General features: G+C 43.2%; 1 protein-coding gene across 7 annotated transcripts in view; it reads right to left on the bottom strand.

Annotated features, from left to right (window-relative positions):
- LOC139056419 (monocarboxylate transporter 9-like) overlaps positions 1 to 15,991 on the bottom strand; it is a 266,111-nt gene that overhangs the window by 7,522 nt on the left and 242,598 nt on the right. For 4 of the 7 annotated variants that reach the window (XM_070534641.1, XM_070534635.1, XM_070534636.1 and 1 more), the window contains one exon: positions 11,666 to 11,965. In XM_070534641.1, the coding sequence (XP_070390742.1) occupies positions 11,666 to 11,965 (300 nt within the window). Of the gene's footprint in view, positions 1 to 7,340; positions 7,621 to 11,665; positions 11,966 to 15,015; positions 15,059 to 15,991 lie in introns of those variants that run through there. The other 3 variants (XM_070534638.1, XM_070534637.1, XM_070534640.1) reach the window with 3 other exon arrangements.

The raw sequence follows: 15,991 nt of genomic DNA, 5'->3' as shown, positions 1-15,991 counted from the left end.
GGTCAGTGGAGACATGCATGGACAGCATGTCAGTAAGGGTGCGGTTAAGGCGCTCGCTTAGGTTGTTCGTTTGTGGATGGTAAGCAGTAGCAAGTTTGTGTTTAGTCGCGCACAAGTGTAGAATGCCATTGGCCACTTTAGAAAGAAAGTAGCGGCCTCGATGGGTGAGGAGCTGTCGAGGGGCGCCGCGGTGAAGGATGACGTTCTCTAGGAGGAAGTCGGCGACATCGCTTGCACAGCTTGTCGGAAGAGCCCGTGTGATTGCATATCGGGTGGCGTAGTCTGTTGCTACAGCTATCCACTTGTTGAGGGAATCAGATGTAGGAAAAGGGCCTAGAAGATCAACACCTACACGGCAAAATGCTTCTGATGGTACATCAAGTGGCTGAAGGCGACCAGCAGGGAGTGTGGTTGGCTTTTTGCGTCGTTGACAAAGGTCGCACGTAGCGACATAGCGGCAGACGTCACGGTATAGACCAGGCCTGGTACCCGAGGTATTTCGTGGCCCTGTATCGCCACTGTCTGTTCGTTGTTTTAATTGAATAACAATACACCTGACTTTCTAACACTAAGTTTCAAACCTAAATTGTTGAATTCCTGTCCACAGTTATTAGCCAGACGTTGAAAATCACTTTGCTTGTTAGCTAGCAACACAATGACGTCTGCATAAAACAAACCTGGAAGCTACTGCTCAACTACTGTACCCGCCTGTTTGTATGAAAGATTAAACACAATATTACTTCCTTCTAGCGCCGTCTCCATCCTCACCATGTACATCATAAACAGCAGTGGGGATAAAGGGCATCCCTGCCTCAGTCCCTTGCTGATATGAACTTTCTCCCCGCTCCTCATCACTTCCCATTCGATGCAGACGGTATTTTCTAAGGGAATCTCTCTCAAAAGCTGTAGGCAGTCTTCACCTAAGCCTTCCCCTTCCAGGATATGCCACAAGATGTTGCGGTATACGTTGTCATAGGCTACTCTAATGTCTAAAAAGTCCACATATAAAGGTCTGCTTTCTACTTTTGATATTTTAATACACTTAATAAGAACAAATAAGTTATAATCTAAACGCTTACCTCTTCTGAAGCCATTCTGAAGTTCTCCCAAAATGCCATTATTATCTGTTCATGCTTGAAGCTTTAATTAGGTTGCCTGCATTGCTAGCCTGTATATTACTTATGCAATGGTCAACGGTCTAAACGAGTGAATTCTATTTTTCTCCCCCTTACCTTTATAAGTTAATTTCATTCTACCTTGTCGCGAACTGTCGGGTATTCGTCTATCTTTTAAAGTTTTTTGCACTGCTTTCATCAGAGCTTCCTTACTTATTGGTCCTAGTTCAATAATCAGCCTAACGGGAACCTCGTCTAGCCCTGCGCTTGTGCTCTTAGGAATTTTATCTTCGGCTTTCTTCCACTTAGTTGAAATTTGTCAGCACCAGCTCCTTTTACACCTGGGTATCTTTCATGCTTTTTTTTTCTTCAAATACAACCTCGTCGTTGCCTTGGAAAGATTCGGCTGTTATTTTTCGGATGTAGTTTATTGCCGCTTCTCCTTCCAGTTTGTTTTCATCTTCGTCTAGGATATGTTGTTGTATTGATGTTGACTTCCTGCCTAATAACTTTATGTGGTTCCAAAATATTCTAGGTGCGGCCTTCTTTTTCTCACGTATTTCTGAGAACCAACGTTCACTTTCACCTTTTAACTTTGCTTGTACCAGTATTTGAACCATAGACGTTTCCTTCCGGTATATTTCCCATTTACTGGTTGCTTCGTCCTGCGGCAGCTCTGCCTTCTTCGCCTGCCTGTGCTCTCGGGATGCTTTCTGTCTTGACTCGGTACCGCCATCTGTCGGGTGCCGCTTTACTCACCGACGGCAGGCAGCAAAGGGTGGTGATGACGTATGCAACGTCACCACTCCGCGGGAGATTGGAACATTCGAAAATGCATTCGCACCCTTCAGATGCACATTTATCATACACTAAGTCTCTTTTTGGCATGAAACAAGCGTTGCGAGGTTTCTGTGATGGTATTTAAACAGTCCATGTCGACTTAGTATTAGCCTTTAGCGTCTCTTTAACTTGTTCCCACGCCTCTTTGTCAGTCTCCAAGTCCGTGGCCCATATGTCAGCACTTGTAAAATGCACTGATTGTACACCTTCCTTTTCAATGAGAATGGTAAGCTTCCAGCCAGGAGTTGAAAATGTCTGCTGTATACGATCCAAACCATTTTTATTCTTCTATGAATATCCTTCTCATGATCAAGGTACCCTGTGATTAATTAACCTTGGTAAACGTACTCCTTCACAGACTCTAAAGGCTGACTGGCGATCCTGAACTCTTGTTCCTTTCCCGCCTCATCATCATCATCAGCCTGGTTACGCCTACTGCAGGGCAAAGGCCTCTCCCATACTTCTCCAATTACACCGGTCATGTAATAATTGAGGCCATGTCGTCCCTGCAAACTTCTTAACCTCATCCGCCCTCCTAATTTTCTGCCGCCCCCAGCTACGCTTCTCTTCCCTTGGAATACAGTCCTTAACCCTTGATGACCATCGGTTATCTTCCCTCCTCATTACATGTTCTACCCATGCCCATTTCTTGTTCTTGATTTTAACTAAGATGTCATGAACTCCCGTTTGTTCCCTCACCCAATCTGTTCTTTTCTTATCCCTCAACGTTACACCCATCATTCTTCTTTCCATAGCTCGTTGCGTCGTCCTCAATTTAAGTAGAACCCTTTTCGTAAGCCTCCAGGTTTCCGCCCCGTACGTGAGCACTGGTAAGATACAGGTGTTATACACTTTTCTCTTGAGGGATAATGGCTAACTGCTGTTCATGATCTGAGAATGCCTGTCAAACGCACCCCAGCCCATTCTTATTCTTCTGGTTATTTCAGTCTCATGATCCGGATCCGCCGTCACTACCTGCCCTAAGTAGATGTATTCCCTTACCACTTCCAGTGCATCATTACCTATCGTGAACTGCTGTACTCTTCCGAGACCGTTAAACGTTACTTCAGTTTTCTGCAGGTTAATTTTTAGACCCACCCTTCTGTTTTGCCTCTCCAGGTCAGTGAGCCATGCATTGCAGTTGGTCCCCTGAGTTACTAAACAAGGCAATATCGTCAGCAAATCGCAAGTTACTAAGGCATTCTCCATTAACTCTTATTCCGAACTCTTCCCAATCCAGGTCTCTGAATACCTCCTGTAAACACGCTGTGAATAGCATTGGAGAGATCGTATCTCCCTGCCTGATGCCTTTATTCAATGGGATTTTGTTGCTTTATTTATGGAGGACTACGGTGGCTATGGAGCTGCTATAGATATTTTTCAGTTTTTTATATACGGCTCATCTACACCCTGATTCCGTAATGTCTCTATGAGTGCTGAGCTTTCGACTGAATCAAACGCTTTCTCGTAATCAATGAACGCTCTATATAAGGTTGGTTATATTCCGAACAGTTCTCTGTCACCTGATTGATAGTGTGAATATGGTCTATTGTTGAGCAGCCTTCACGGAATCCTGCCTGGTTCTTTGGTAGGCAGAAGTCCAAGATGTTCCTGACTCTATTTGCTATTACCCGGCTCTTCATCATTATCTTTGTCTTGTGCATAATAATCTTCAGCCCCATGGTTACACTCTCTCTGTTGAGGTTCTCAATTATTTGTTGTAACACGTCTGCATTGTTGCTGAATTGAACAATGACATCGGCAAACCGAAGGTTACTGAGATATTCGCCGTCGATCCTTACTCCGAAACCTTCCCAGTTCGATAGCTTTGATACTTCTCCCAAGCACGCAGTGAATAGCATCAGAAAGAGTGTGTCTCCCTGTCTGACCCTGTTCTTTTTATAGATATCTTTTTGCTTTTCTTGTGTAGAATTAAGGTAGCTGTAGCACCTCTGTAAATATTTTCCAAGGTATTTATGCAAGCGTTCTGTACTCCTTGATTACGCAATGCCCATATGACTACTGGTATCTCTACTGAATGACATGGCTTTTCGTTATCTATGGAAAACACAGGGAAGCCGGGAGATGGAAATTCAAGACGATGAGCAAAACGAGAACAAAGTGAAAGCAGGAGCCAACGTTTCGACAAGTGGACTTGTCTTCTTCAAGGTGACATCTGCTTTCCTCGCTACAGAGTATATAGGCAAGGTTCTTCTAAAGGAGAGAGGCCGTAAGGTGGGGGAGCGCAGGAACGAGTGAAGGTGTGCTAACGGCGAGGGTGTGGAATTGAGAATAAAGGAGTGCTGTGCATATGGCCAGGGACACGGCCGTGTGTCAGCCGGCGCGTCAACGGCGTGCCCAGCAGCCCTCTATTACCTGTTTCGCTGATGGTCGTGGGCTATATCGTGTCCCTGAAAGAGAAGGAACGGGAGAAGCCGGTGCTCGTGAAAAAAAATAGAAAAGAGAATACTCAAATGGTATAAATAAATAAAAAGGAAAAAGAAAGACGGGCAGAAGAATAAAAAGAAGAAACAAAGAGAAAAAAAATTAAAAAATAAGAAACCAAACTAAGTGTTGTTGTCTATCATTTGAAATTTAGCATAGCGAATAGTTCTAAAGCTCCCTTTGAGATGTTTATGCCTGTTGGTTGCAATGCCTTGAACTTATGGATAAGGTATGATTCTCTGTATTTTCTTTCTCATTCAGAACGGAAATTTTACTGTAAGATGTAGAGTTTAAGTTCATCAATGTTGCGACCTGGTTGGTTGAAATGCTCGTCGAGGGTTTTGAAAAGCTGTTTAGTTGTGTCCTCGCGATGTCCGTTTAATCTGACATTCATTGATTGCCCCACTTCAACGATATATTGTTGCTTACTGAAAGAACATTCAAGCATATAAATTACATCCGAACTTGTACAAGTGAAGCTAGATTTGGTTTTGCGTGGATAACTATTTGCGGTGCTTTTAATTTTAATGTAACTTTGAAGGTTTCCTGCAGGTTTTGGACCTGTGGCGACAACATGCTTTTATTACGGGGGAATGCTCTTGGCTGACTTTTGCGTACACTGACATGTCTTTAAAGTTCCTGTTGCGGTGATAGGTAACTTTTGGTACATCTGGCAACGCTTTCCTCAGACGCTCGTTACTTGATAATATTGAGTGGTATTTTCTTAGGATGTAGTTTATGTTTGGGAGGAACATTTTATTATAAAGGCTGGCGGTCTGTCAGCTTCGGGTGTAGGCTGTTCCTTAGCTAACTTTGCTAATTTTACAGGATAACGTGATCGTCGGTAGAAGCCATTTTTCTGTAAAAGAAAGCAATAATCAGTGAATAGTGTTACTTTTGAGGAAATGAAATTTGGCCCATCATTAATGTAAAATTAAAGAAAATAAAGGCCCTAGGACTCAGCCTTGAGGGACTCCTGAAGTTACATTAGTCAAGGAATAAGCACAGTTATGAAAAAATGTACATTGCTGACGAAATTATACCATTTATAATGCAGTATAAATTAGCAGACTCTAGCGCTAGGGAACTTAAGACATGGGATCGTTCCCCACCTGCCGATAGTTGTTTTTTCATCCACGTTCATTTCCATTAATTTGTCGCTTCTTTATTTCATTTATTAAGCACAAGTACTTGCCCCCATGCTGTCCTTGGTGTCTTTGTTTCTTGGCTTCTCATGATACGATTAATAAATATTGGGCCCCTTGGTTAACCCCTTTCTTCTCGTTTATTACATAATGAGAGTCTCAAATCCGGCAACAGTGATGCCTTCAGGTAGCATGTGCGGGTTTATGGACCAGTTGCCTTCACCCAGAGAGATCACGTACTCTTAACACCTGCGGCAGAAAGGATGTTCCACATGCACCTCTAAGGTTTGTGAGTGGTGGCACTGGCCAACACTCCCAAGGTTAGTTTTAGTAGTAACACATAAATAGCCAAGAATGTTGTATGGGCAAATGGCTCCGCGGTAATTGGTGAGAGCATTGTACGCATAATGCGAAGACGTGGGATCGTTCCCCACCTCTGGCAAATTGTTTTTCATCCACTTTCATTGCCATTTATTTCACATTTCTTTAGTTCAATTAGTAAATGTATTTGTTTGTTGGCTTCTCATGATACGATTAATAAATAATTGCACGGTCTATTGAAACCTCTCTCAAGAGGGGATCGGCGAATGCCTTTTCTTCCTCCGCTTATCATTCGCCGTCATTACAACCCGTCGTTAGACATAATGGACATTACAAGTCATTAGTCATCATTATTAGTCATCACTAGTCATTATTAATCCATCCATCCATCCGTCCGTCCGTCCGTCCGTCCGTCCGTCCGTCCGTCCGTCCGTCCGTCCGTCCGTCCGTCCGTCCGTCCGTCCGTCCGTCCGTCCGTCCGTCCGTCCGTCCGTCCGTCCGTCCGTCCGTCCGTCCGTCCGTCCGTCCGTCCGTCCGTCCGTCCGTCCGTCCGTCCGTCCGTCCGTCCGTCCGTCCGTCCGTCCGTCCGTCCGTCCGTCCGTCCGTCCGTCCGTCCGTCCGTCCGTCCGTCCGTCCGTCCGTCCGTCCGTCCGTCCGTCCGTCCGTCCGTCCGTCCGTCCGTCCGTCCGTCCGTCCGTCCGTCCGTCCGTCCGTCCGTCCGTCCGTCCGTCCGTCCGTCCGTCCGTCCGTCCGTCCGTCCATCCATCCATCCATCCATCCATCCATCCATCCATCCATCCATCCATCCATCCATCCATCCATCCATCCATCCATCCATCCATCCATCCATCCATCCATCCATCCATCCATCCATCCATCCATCCATCCATCCATCCATCCATCCATCCATCCATCCATCCATCCATCCATCCATCCATCCATCCATCCATCCATCCATCCATCCATCCATCCATCCATCCATCCATCCATCCATCCATCCATCCATCCATCCATCCATCCATCCATCCATCCATCCATCCATCCATCCATCCATCCATCCATCCATCCATCCATCCATCCATCCATCCATCCATCCATCCATCCATCCATCCATCCATCCATCCATCCATCCATCCATAGCACTAACTGCAAGAATATGCGTGCCCTGTGCAAATTTCAGAGAGTAAGTGTTTAGTCCCTTAATTAATTAGCCTTAATCAACATGAGAGGTCGTAAGTTCGACTCCCACCAAAGGTCGTGGGTTCGAGTGCCTAAATCAACTATGCCATAATTAATTTCGTTTTAATTACCATCGGCTTAGTGAACACCAGATGTGTGAGTTCGACTCCCACTAAAGGTCGTGAGTTCGAGTGCCAACTGTGATTTAATTGACTTCACTTTCATTACCAGCGCCTTGATGAAAACCAATGGTCGTGGATTCGACGCGCAACATTTCTGGAAACTCTCCCTTGAATGGGTGTATGTGCAGCATTTTTTATTCGAGAATAAAGTGCTTATGTGTGCGCTATGTATGTAAATTAATGCAGTTTGCACGAGATGTGGAACAAAACCCAGGCCCTCCGACTTCCGAGCAAGAACAACAAATGTTGATTGCTGTCATAGCAATTCCTACGGCGGTGCTACAAAAGGAAACGAAAATTCTTGGGGAGCTTCGTTCCGTCGCGACACGGAATGAGGCACTCGAGCAAAAGCTTTCGCAAATGGAGGTCGGAATCATCGTCTTTGAGGTGCTCCTGTTAAAAGATAAAGTGATAAAGCAATTAGCGGCGCAAACCGGAAACTTGCCGTCACATATTCGAAGCAGCATGAACTATAACATAGTATCGAAAACAGATCTCGAAGAAATAACCTTATCTTTTTTAGCTTCGGAGACGTATCCAGTGAAACGTGGCAAGATTCGAAGCCTAAGATGCTTGCCTTTTGTGAGGGAAAATTAGAACTATTCCTGCTGATGTGGTTGAGAGGGCTCACAGGCTCGGTCGTTACATGACAACAAAAAGGAGGCCTGCCATAGTCATTACAAGATAGACAACGCGTTCTCTCAGTTGCGTCGAAGCTGAAAGGAAGAAATTTTGCTATTAGCGAGGGCTATGGTAGCAAAGTTCGACAAGAGACAATAATTAACTCAGCGAAAGACAAAGAAGGGGGACTTCAGGCTGCAGTATAACAAACTCAAAACTGGCAAGGAAGCTTTTATTTATGATGCTGAAACTCACAACGCGAACAAAATTAATCCGTAGCAACTAAAAAAAGCTCATCTTAGCTGCTAGAGTGTCCGCCGGTACGGATGACATTGTGTGTATTGTTGTAAATTGTCGCAGCTTAAAAAAATAAAATTATTGACTTTACCACGCTTTTAGAAACGAGAAAGCCACATGTAGTACTTGAAACTGAATCCTGGTTAGACGACACAATAAATCACAGTGAAGCTTTTTCAACTTGCTACACTGCCTACAGGATGGACAGAAATGCGCATGGCGGAAGCGTTTTTATTCGAATTCACAATACATTATCTAGCTCCCTCGTTGACGTTGAAGCTTAATCAGCCGAAATTATTTGGTGCAAAGTATTCTTGAACAATGGCTCGTCTGTGGGATTCACTTCTTTCTACATGCCACACAGTTCAAGAAACTCGCCTCCTCTCTTCAATCTAAGCAACACGCTGCTAACCTTACAGGCAACGTACATAATGCTGGCAGGTGATTTTAATATACGAGATGTTCATGGCAGCATTCTACTCCGGTGCTGTGCAATTCCTCCCTCCTGTACACGGCCTTCCGAGAAATAATAAATGCTCATTCCTTGCTTCAGTTTGTGGGAAAAAAACAACGCGGATTACGGCTAACAGTGCAAGCGTACTTCATTTATTGTGTTGCAATGAACTTGATCTTGTGTCTTGCTCTACCTTGATACCTGGCATCAGCGTTGTCGCCAAGGTGCCCTGGCACCAGGAATCACTGCTCTCCGCAGATACGCAAGGTCATTTTTATTATGAAATGAGTGATTATACAGGACTATCACCTAAACTAGATGCTTTTCTTACAGAGTTTATACTTCTCAGCAGCTGCCTAGTGGTAAAAGCAATGTGGAATATTTTTAAATCTATTGTCCTTGACACAAACCATTGTCCCTTTGCGTGTCATTACTTCGCAGCATCGAATCGATAAGCCGTGGATTAATAAAGAAATTCGTAGGATGATAAACAGAAAATAGAATCCTTCCTAAGCATTGCCAGTCGCCCAATGTTACAGTGCACGTAGAGATGAAGAAAATGAGCAAACCAATAGCAAAATGATGCGCAGTGCACTTAACAGGTTGCTTTGCAATCTTGAAGAGAAAATAAAAACTAACCCTAAGGAAATCTGGAAATATGCCAAAAGCAATAAGAATTCCGGTGATGCTATCCCTGGCGTCATGAATGACAAACCCAACGGCACAGATACTTTGGCAAAATCAGAAGCCTACAATGCTTATTTTCATTCTGCGTTCTCACGCTCAAATGTCCAGGTTACTGAATGACGCGATGTCCGAGAGTTCACACAGGTGAGTGAAACTGAGCGGCCTGAAGATTGCATCGCATCATTGCTGCTGAAGGCAGACGCTCGCTCGGCTCCCGGTCCTGGCTACATTTTCTTTTTGTAAAGAACTGCGCACTCTTTATAGCCCCCTTTTCACTCTGCTGTTCAAGATATCCCTCACAGCAGGCGCTTTGCCCTCGGGCTGGAGAAATTCAAATGTTATTACAAATATAAAAGCGGTACAAAAACAAAGACGTGCAAATATAGGCCTATTTCACTCACAAGTGTTGCCTCTAAGACACTGGAACATGTCATTTATACAAACATAATGGCACACCTTCAAAAAATCGATTTTTTTTTGCTCCAACGCAACATGGTATCAGGGCTGGCTTTTCTTGCTACAATCAGTTCATTGAATTTTGTCATGATATCACAGCATTTAACAATTCAGGTTGGCAGGCGAGCTGCATATTTTAGACTTTGGAAAAAGTATTCGATACAGTATCTCATACCTTGTTGCTACAAAAGCTGTCTTACCTTAACATATCATATACTCTCTTAAAATGGCCGGAAGCTTATCTTATCAAAAGAAACCAACGCGCGATTCTTGGTGGTGTCCGCTCATCTGACGTTTTTGTATTATCAGATGTGTCACAGCGGTCCGTCTTAGGGCCTCTCCTCTTTCTTATATCTATAAATGGTGTAAGTGCACAATTGTCTTGCCTTGTTATACTATATGCAGATCATTGTTGTATTTACCGTGAAATTTCATTTATGGCATACAGGGAACAGCCACAAAGGAATCTGTTATGTCTTGGTGTTCCACTTGGAACATGACCCTCAATCTGTCTAAATGCAATCTGTTAAAGTTCACGAAGGAAAAACAGGCCCTGATGGCAAGCTATGTCATGAACGCCACACAGTTGTCCCTTGTGAACGAATATTTAACAGTAATTTGACATGGAATGCACCGACAGATTACATTGTATCGAAAGCTAGCAACTCATTAAACTTCTCGAGACGCAACTCTAAACAAGCACTGGCCTGTCTGAAGGACACCCAGCGTACGTCGATTGCATACGTCCACTTGTTTTATTTATTTATAAATAGTGCGATCTTAAACAAAATCTTAGCAGCGCGGTACACGAGTAAGTTCACAAAACAAAATAAACACAAAAAACACTCTTGAAATGCACTTTTGAAATACGCGAGCAGCACTTGGGACCCTATTGCTAATGTCGATGCTCTGGAGGCCTGTGCAGTCGCCAGCGGTCCGTTTCGTCACAGGTGACTATGACTACTCTAAAAGGACATTCGAGATCAAAAGCACCATAGGGTGGCCTCTTGAACCCAGACGGAAATATTCACGTTTGTCCCTGTTTTACAAGATATTTCATGGTTTAACGGGCATTCATAAAGAAAACTGCATGCTGCACCCTACATGTATATATCTGCCCGAATTGAAAGTGCGCGAGTTTGCTACCAGCCTAAACCTACTTATTCTTTTTTACCATCAAGAATTCCATAATGGAATAAGCTCCCTCGAGAAATTCTCGCTGCTTCCCTTTCAACATTATCACTTGTGCTTCAAACTTTCATTTTAAGTCAGCCTGGGAACAGTCGAAAGTTATTATTTATGCTTTCTTCTTTTCTTCCTAGTGATTTGTGCTTCACTTTTTATGCCCTTTGCGGCCTTTGTTGTTTTTTGAAAAAAGAAAACAGATTTAAGAGTTGTTCTGTATAGAATCCCAAATGACGTGTTACCAATCTGCGCTTTATGTATTTGTATTTTTTGTATCTTGATGTTAATTCGGGTCCCTTAATTAACTATTCCTTAATTACCATCACCATAATGAACATCAAAGGTCGTGGGTTCAACTCCCACCGAGGGTCTTAATTAACCGTGATTTAATTGACTTCACCTGAATTAACATCAAGGGCTGTGAGTTAGACTCCCATCAAAAATTGTGGGCTCGAGTGTTTTAATTCACTGTGTTTTAAATAAATGTACCTTATAAACTTTCCCTTAATTAACACCAAAGGACGTGGGTTTGACTCCGGCCAATGGTCAAAGGCTCGTAGCCTTGCTGGACCACCGTGTGGTGACGTCGAAGCCGGCAACACCGGATTTTCCGCCTCAAGAGCCGCGCAGTGTTTTCGCAATAAGTAAACCCTGTCAATTGCGAGTGGCCGCTGTCCGCCCTTTTGTCGTTGCTGCATGACAGGCGTCCAAGACCCGCTTCTCCAAACAGGGGCTTACCGATCAGTCTAGGCCTAAAGAAGTTGGCGTTTCCGGCGGCGAAGTTGCTCAGTCCGTACGCGAGCGGCATGAGCCGTATGCCGAGGTACTCGAAGAACAGCACCGAGAACAGGGTGATGGTGCTGCCACCGGCCAGGGCCATGGCCACAGCGATGGCCGTCACCGAGGCGTACGTGGTGCACAGCGGTGCCAAGTGCATCAGGATTCCCGTGAGCAGGTAGTTGAGCAGCATCACTTTGCGACGCTCGATCAGCTTCTTGTCCGAGATCCAGCCCAGCCCCAGCCGGCCGACGAGGTCGCCTGGGCAAAGGACGGCGTGTTTTGCTTACTGCGACAGAACACTACGTGGGCCGCTACCAAAGTTGCATTGGACTGAATAGGCCAAGTGTTGCACCTTCGTGCCTCTTTTGACATGACATTGCCCTGACAGTGTTGCTATTGTTAATAAAAGATAAAGTCCGTTTCCTTACAATGCCTGAAGTTGAAGGGGTGGAAGCGATTTTTTGCAAACTCTGTTTTTCTAGTGGCGATATCATAGTAGGACGCGTTTATCTAAGCCCTTGTTCTGATTCAGACATATTTCAATTATTATGTACTTATATACAACGTCATGTTAAGAGCACCAGACTAATACTTCTAGGGGACTTCAATCTTCCTGATATCGACTGGAGTAGACTGCAACATCATTCACCTTGCGCGGAAATTGTTTTCGATATGATGCTTTCTTTCAACCTCACGCAGATCGTAACAGAACCTACCCGTGTACAAGGAACTAGCTCTAACATATTAGATTTAGTGTTTTTGAGCAATCATTTCCCTTATCATGACGCGAATGTAGAAGTACTTGAAGGTCTGTCTGACCACAAACTATTAATGTGTTCCGTCCCGTTTCATTACACTACACCCTCATCCCGAACAATAACATTTCCTGACTACAGCCGAGCTGACGACACTAGCATACTTGACACATTATCTGAAGAGCTATCATTGTTCCGTCAACTCAGATGACACTAATACCGATATGGAAATTCTATGGCATAGGTTTAAAAATGTTCTATCATATTGTATTACTAATTTCGTTCCTACTAAGACTAAAATAACGCGAAAGAATAATCCTTGGATTACTCGAACTGGAATTCATGCCAAACGGAAGGTCCGGCGACTGAAAAAAACGCAACGACGCCACCCATCAGAACGAACAGCCGAAAAATTAGCATTAGCCACTAAAGAATTAAAATCTAAAATCAAAATAGCTAAAGCTTTCTATTTTTCAAGTACGCTAACAAACTTCCTAAAAGATTCTCCCCAGAAGTTCTGGCGTTACTTAAATCCTAAAGTACATAATGACAGTCATCCGTCCTCGGAGGAAAATCGAAATACTGCAACCACACTAAATAACTACTTTTGTTCCATTTGTACTACAGACGATGGAAATGCACCCCGCAATAGGCCCTGCACCGGCAAGCAACTAGGGCCCCTTACTGTGACTGAAACTGGAGTCTTAAACCTACTGCTAAATTTAGACACTGAAAAAGGATCGGGGCCTGATAACATTTCTAACACATTCCTGCGCAGATATGCTGAGTGGATTGCGAAGTTTTTAGTAATACTCTTTAACAAATCCCTGTCATCCTGCACCCTTCCTAAAGAATGGAAAACAGCGAAAATAACACCAATACATAAATCAGGAAGCAAATCAGATCCTTCAAACTTCAGACAGACCAATCTCACTAACCAGCACAATATGCAAGCTACTTGAACACATCATCTTAAAGCACATAACAACCTATCTACAAGATAACCAAATTCTAACGCCTTTCCAGCATGGCTTTCGAAAGGGACTTTCTACCGTTACTCAACTAATTGAACTCGTGCATGACGTAACCACCTCTATTGATCACCAGAAACAAATTGACCTTATTTTCCTAGACTTTTCGAAAGCCTTCGACCGTGTGTCACACCCAAAACTTATTAGGAAGCTTGAACTAACTTTAGGAACTGGCCCAATTTTAGACTGGATTACTGATTACCTCACTAACCGTACTCAGTTTGTCGAAATTAACAACGAGAAATCCGTAACAGCTGATGTCACATCAGGTGTACTACAAGGAAGCGTCTAAGCACCAGTGTTATTCCTAATTTTTATAAACGACCTTCCTGCTAACATATTTAACAACATTAGACTTTTTTGCCGATGACTGCGTGCTATATCAGGAAATTAACTCTGTCGCCGACCATATAGCTTTAAATAACGCCATAGTATCAGTAACCAAATGGTGTGAAGATTGGCAGATGACTATTAACGTTAATAAATCTGTTGTATTATCTGTAACTAGGAAAAAACATAGATCACAACATCCCTCTCGCTTCTGTCTGTGAATACAAATACTTAGGCATAATACTAACCTCTGACCTCAGATGGGATGCTCACGTTAAGAAAGTCGCGGCAACCGCACTAAAACAGTCATTTTTCATTAATAGACGCCTCAGACTAGCACCATCTGATATAAAGTTACTAGCATAGAAAACATTTGTCAGACCGGTACTAGAGTATGCAAACGTAGTTTGGTTTCCTTTCACTAACAAGCTGATCAAAAAACTTGAAGGCGTTCAGAGAAAGGCACTCAGATACATTTTTAACAAACATAGGCTATCAGACTCGCCGACAGAACTACTCAAACAAGCCGGGATGCTAACCCTCCAAAACAGAGCAAAACTAGCGCGCCTTAAAACCATTTACCAACTCATAAATAATCAACTAAATCTGGATACCTCACGATACATAACAAAATCTCAAACGAGGAAAACACGTCATAACCCCCCACACACACTAAACGAGTATTCATTCTTTCCACAGACTATACGCGATTGGAACGCTTTGAACGTGAGCTCTGTTAATAGTTCATCACTAACTGCTTTTACCACGCTTGTGGAAAACGATCTACTTACATCTCAGTAATTATTTTTGTTTACTGTCAGTATCACTTGGTTACTACCTTTGTTTTGCATTTTAACACATTTATCTGCCCAACCCAAATCTTGCAGCGTGAACCTGATTGTATATTTTTTACTGCTACTGATGTATAAGTTTATTCTGTATAATAATGTGTATTTCCAAACCGTTATTATTGTCATGTTTTGTATGTCAGTGTACTTTTTTGAATGCCCTTTCTGTTACGATCCCTGACGGGATTGACAGTATTGAATAAATAAATAAAAATAAATTACTGAAACACGGCTTTCACCAGAAATACACAGTTACGAAATAGCACCCCCAAATTACTCGGTTATCCGTAAAGATCGACCAACTCGGGGCGGTGGCGTAGCTCTGCTTATTAAGAAGTCCTTACCCTTTGTATTGGTGCCCGACGTTCCAGATGTCGAGGTTGTGTTCTGCAAGAGTATGTGCGATGATTTTGCTAAACTTACTGGTTGCTTTTACAGAATTCCTCTTTCTGATCACGAAAGTGTTATTACTGTACAGGAGTTTATGCAGAAGCATGCTCGCAACCGAGTTATTCTTATGGGAGACTTCAATTTACCTGATATTGACTGGAATACCGTGCACCACACTTCACTCTCATCAAATTCGCTCATTGATTTGACGCTAAATTTCTGGCATCATCAAGTTGTAACCTCTCCAACGCGAACACAAGGAACAAGTGATAACATCCTAGACTTAATATTGATTACTGACAACTTCCCCCTTGATCTACTGAACTTGAAGATCATAAACCGTATCTGAGACCACAACATGCCAAGATACCAGCTGCCCCTCGGATGCATTGCAACAGCCAAAACTACTGAAATTATTGTCCCTAACTTTGAAAAAGCAGATGAATCCGCTATACTAACCTATTTAGCACATGAATATCAAGAATTTTACGAAATTGCCAACGATAGTTCTATTCACGTCAATGATCTCTGGCTTCATTTCAAGCGTATAGTTTTGCACTGCATGCGTCATTACATCCCGAAAAGAAAACTAAGAATCAAACAAAAAATAATTGGATAACACGCGATATAATTCACGTCAAGCGCAGAATAGAATGCTTGCGGCTCAACATGAAAAATAGTGGTGAAAGTACACAAATAGATTCGCAATTCTTCCGCGCTGCCGACGAACTCAAGTTAAAGACTAAGCTTGCAAAGCATATATATTTCAATGAAACATTGCATAACCTTATCAATCACAACCCTAATCGCTTTTGGAACTTTTTTCGCGCACGCCCCGCAGCGACACCAGATCGTCCACGCGAGGAAATACTGGCACTCACTGATAAATTTAAGCAACACTTTCAGTCAGTCTTTACTAAGATAACGACA

The sequence above is a fragment of the Dermacentor albipictus genome, chromosome 2 (assembly GCF_038994185.2).
Source record: "Dermacentor albipictus isolate Rhodes 1998 colony chromosome 2, USDA_Dalb.pri_finalv2, whole genome shotgun sequence".
Classification (NCBI taxonomy): Eukaryota; Metazoa; Arthropoda; class Arachnida; order Ixodida; family Ixodidae; genus Dermacentor; species Dermacentor albipictus.
This window is presented reverse-complemented; position numbering and strand designations above follow the sequence as displayed.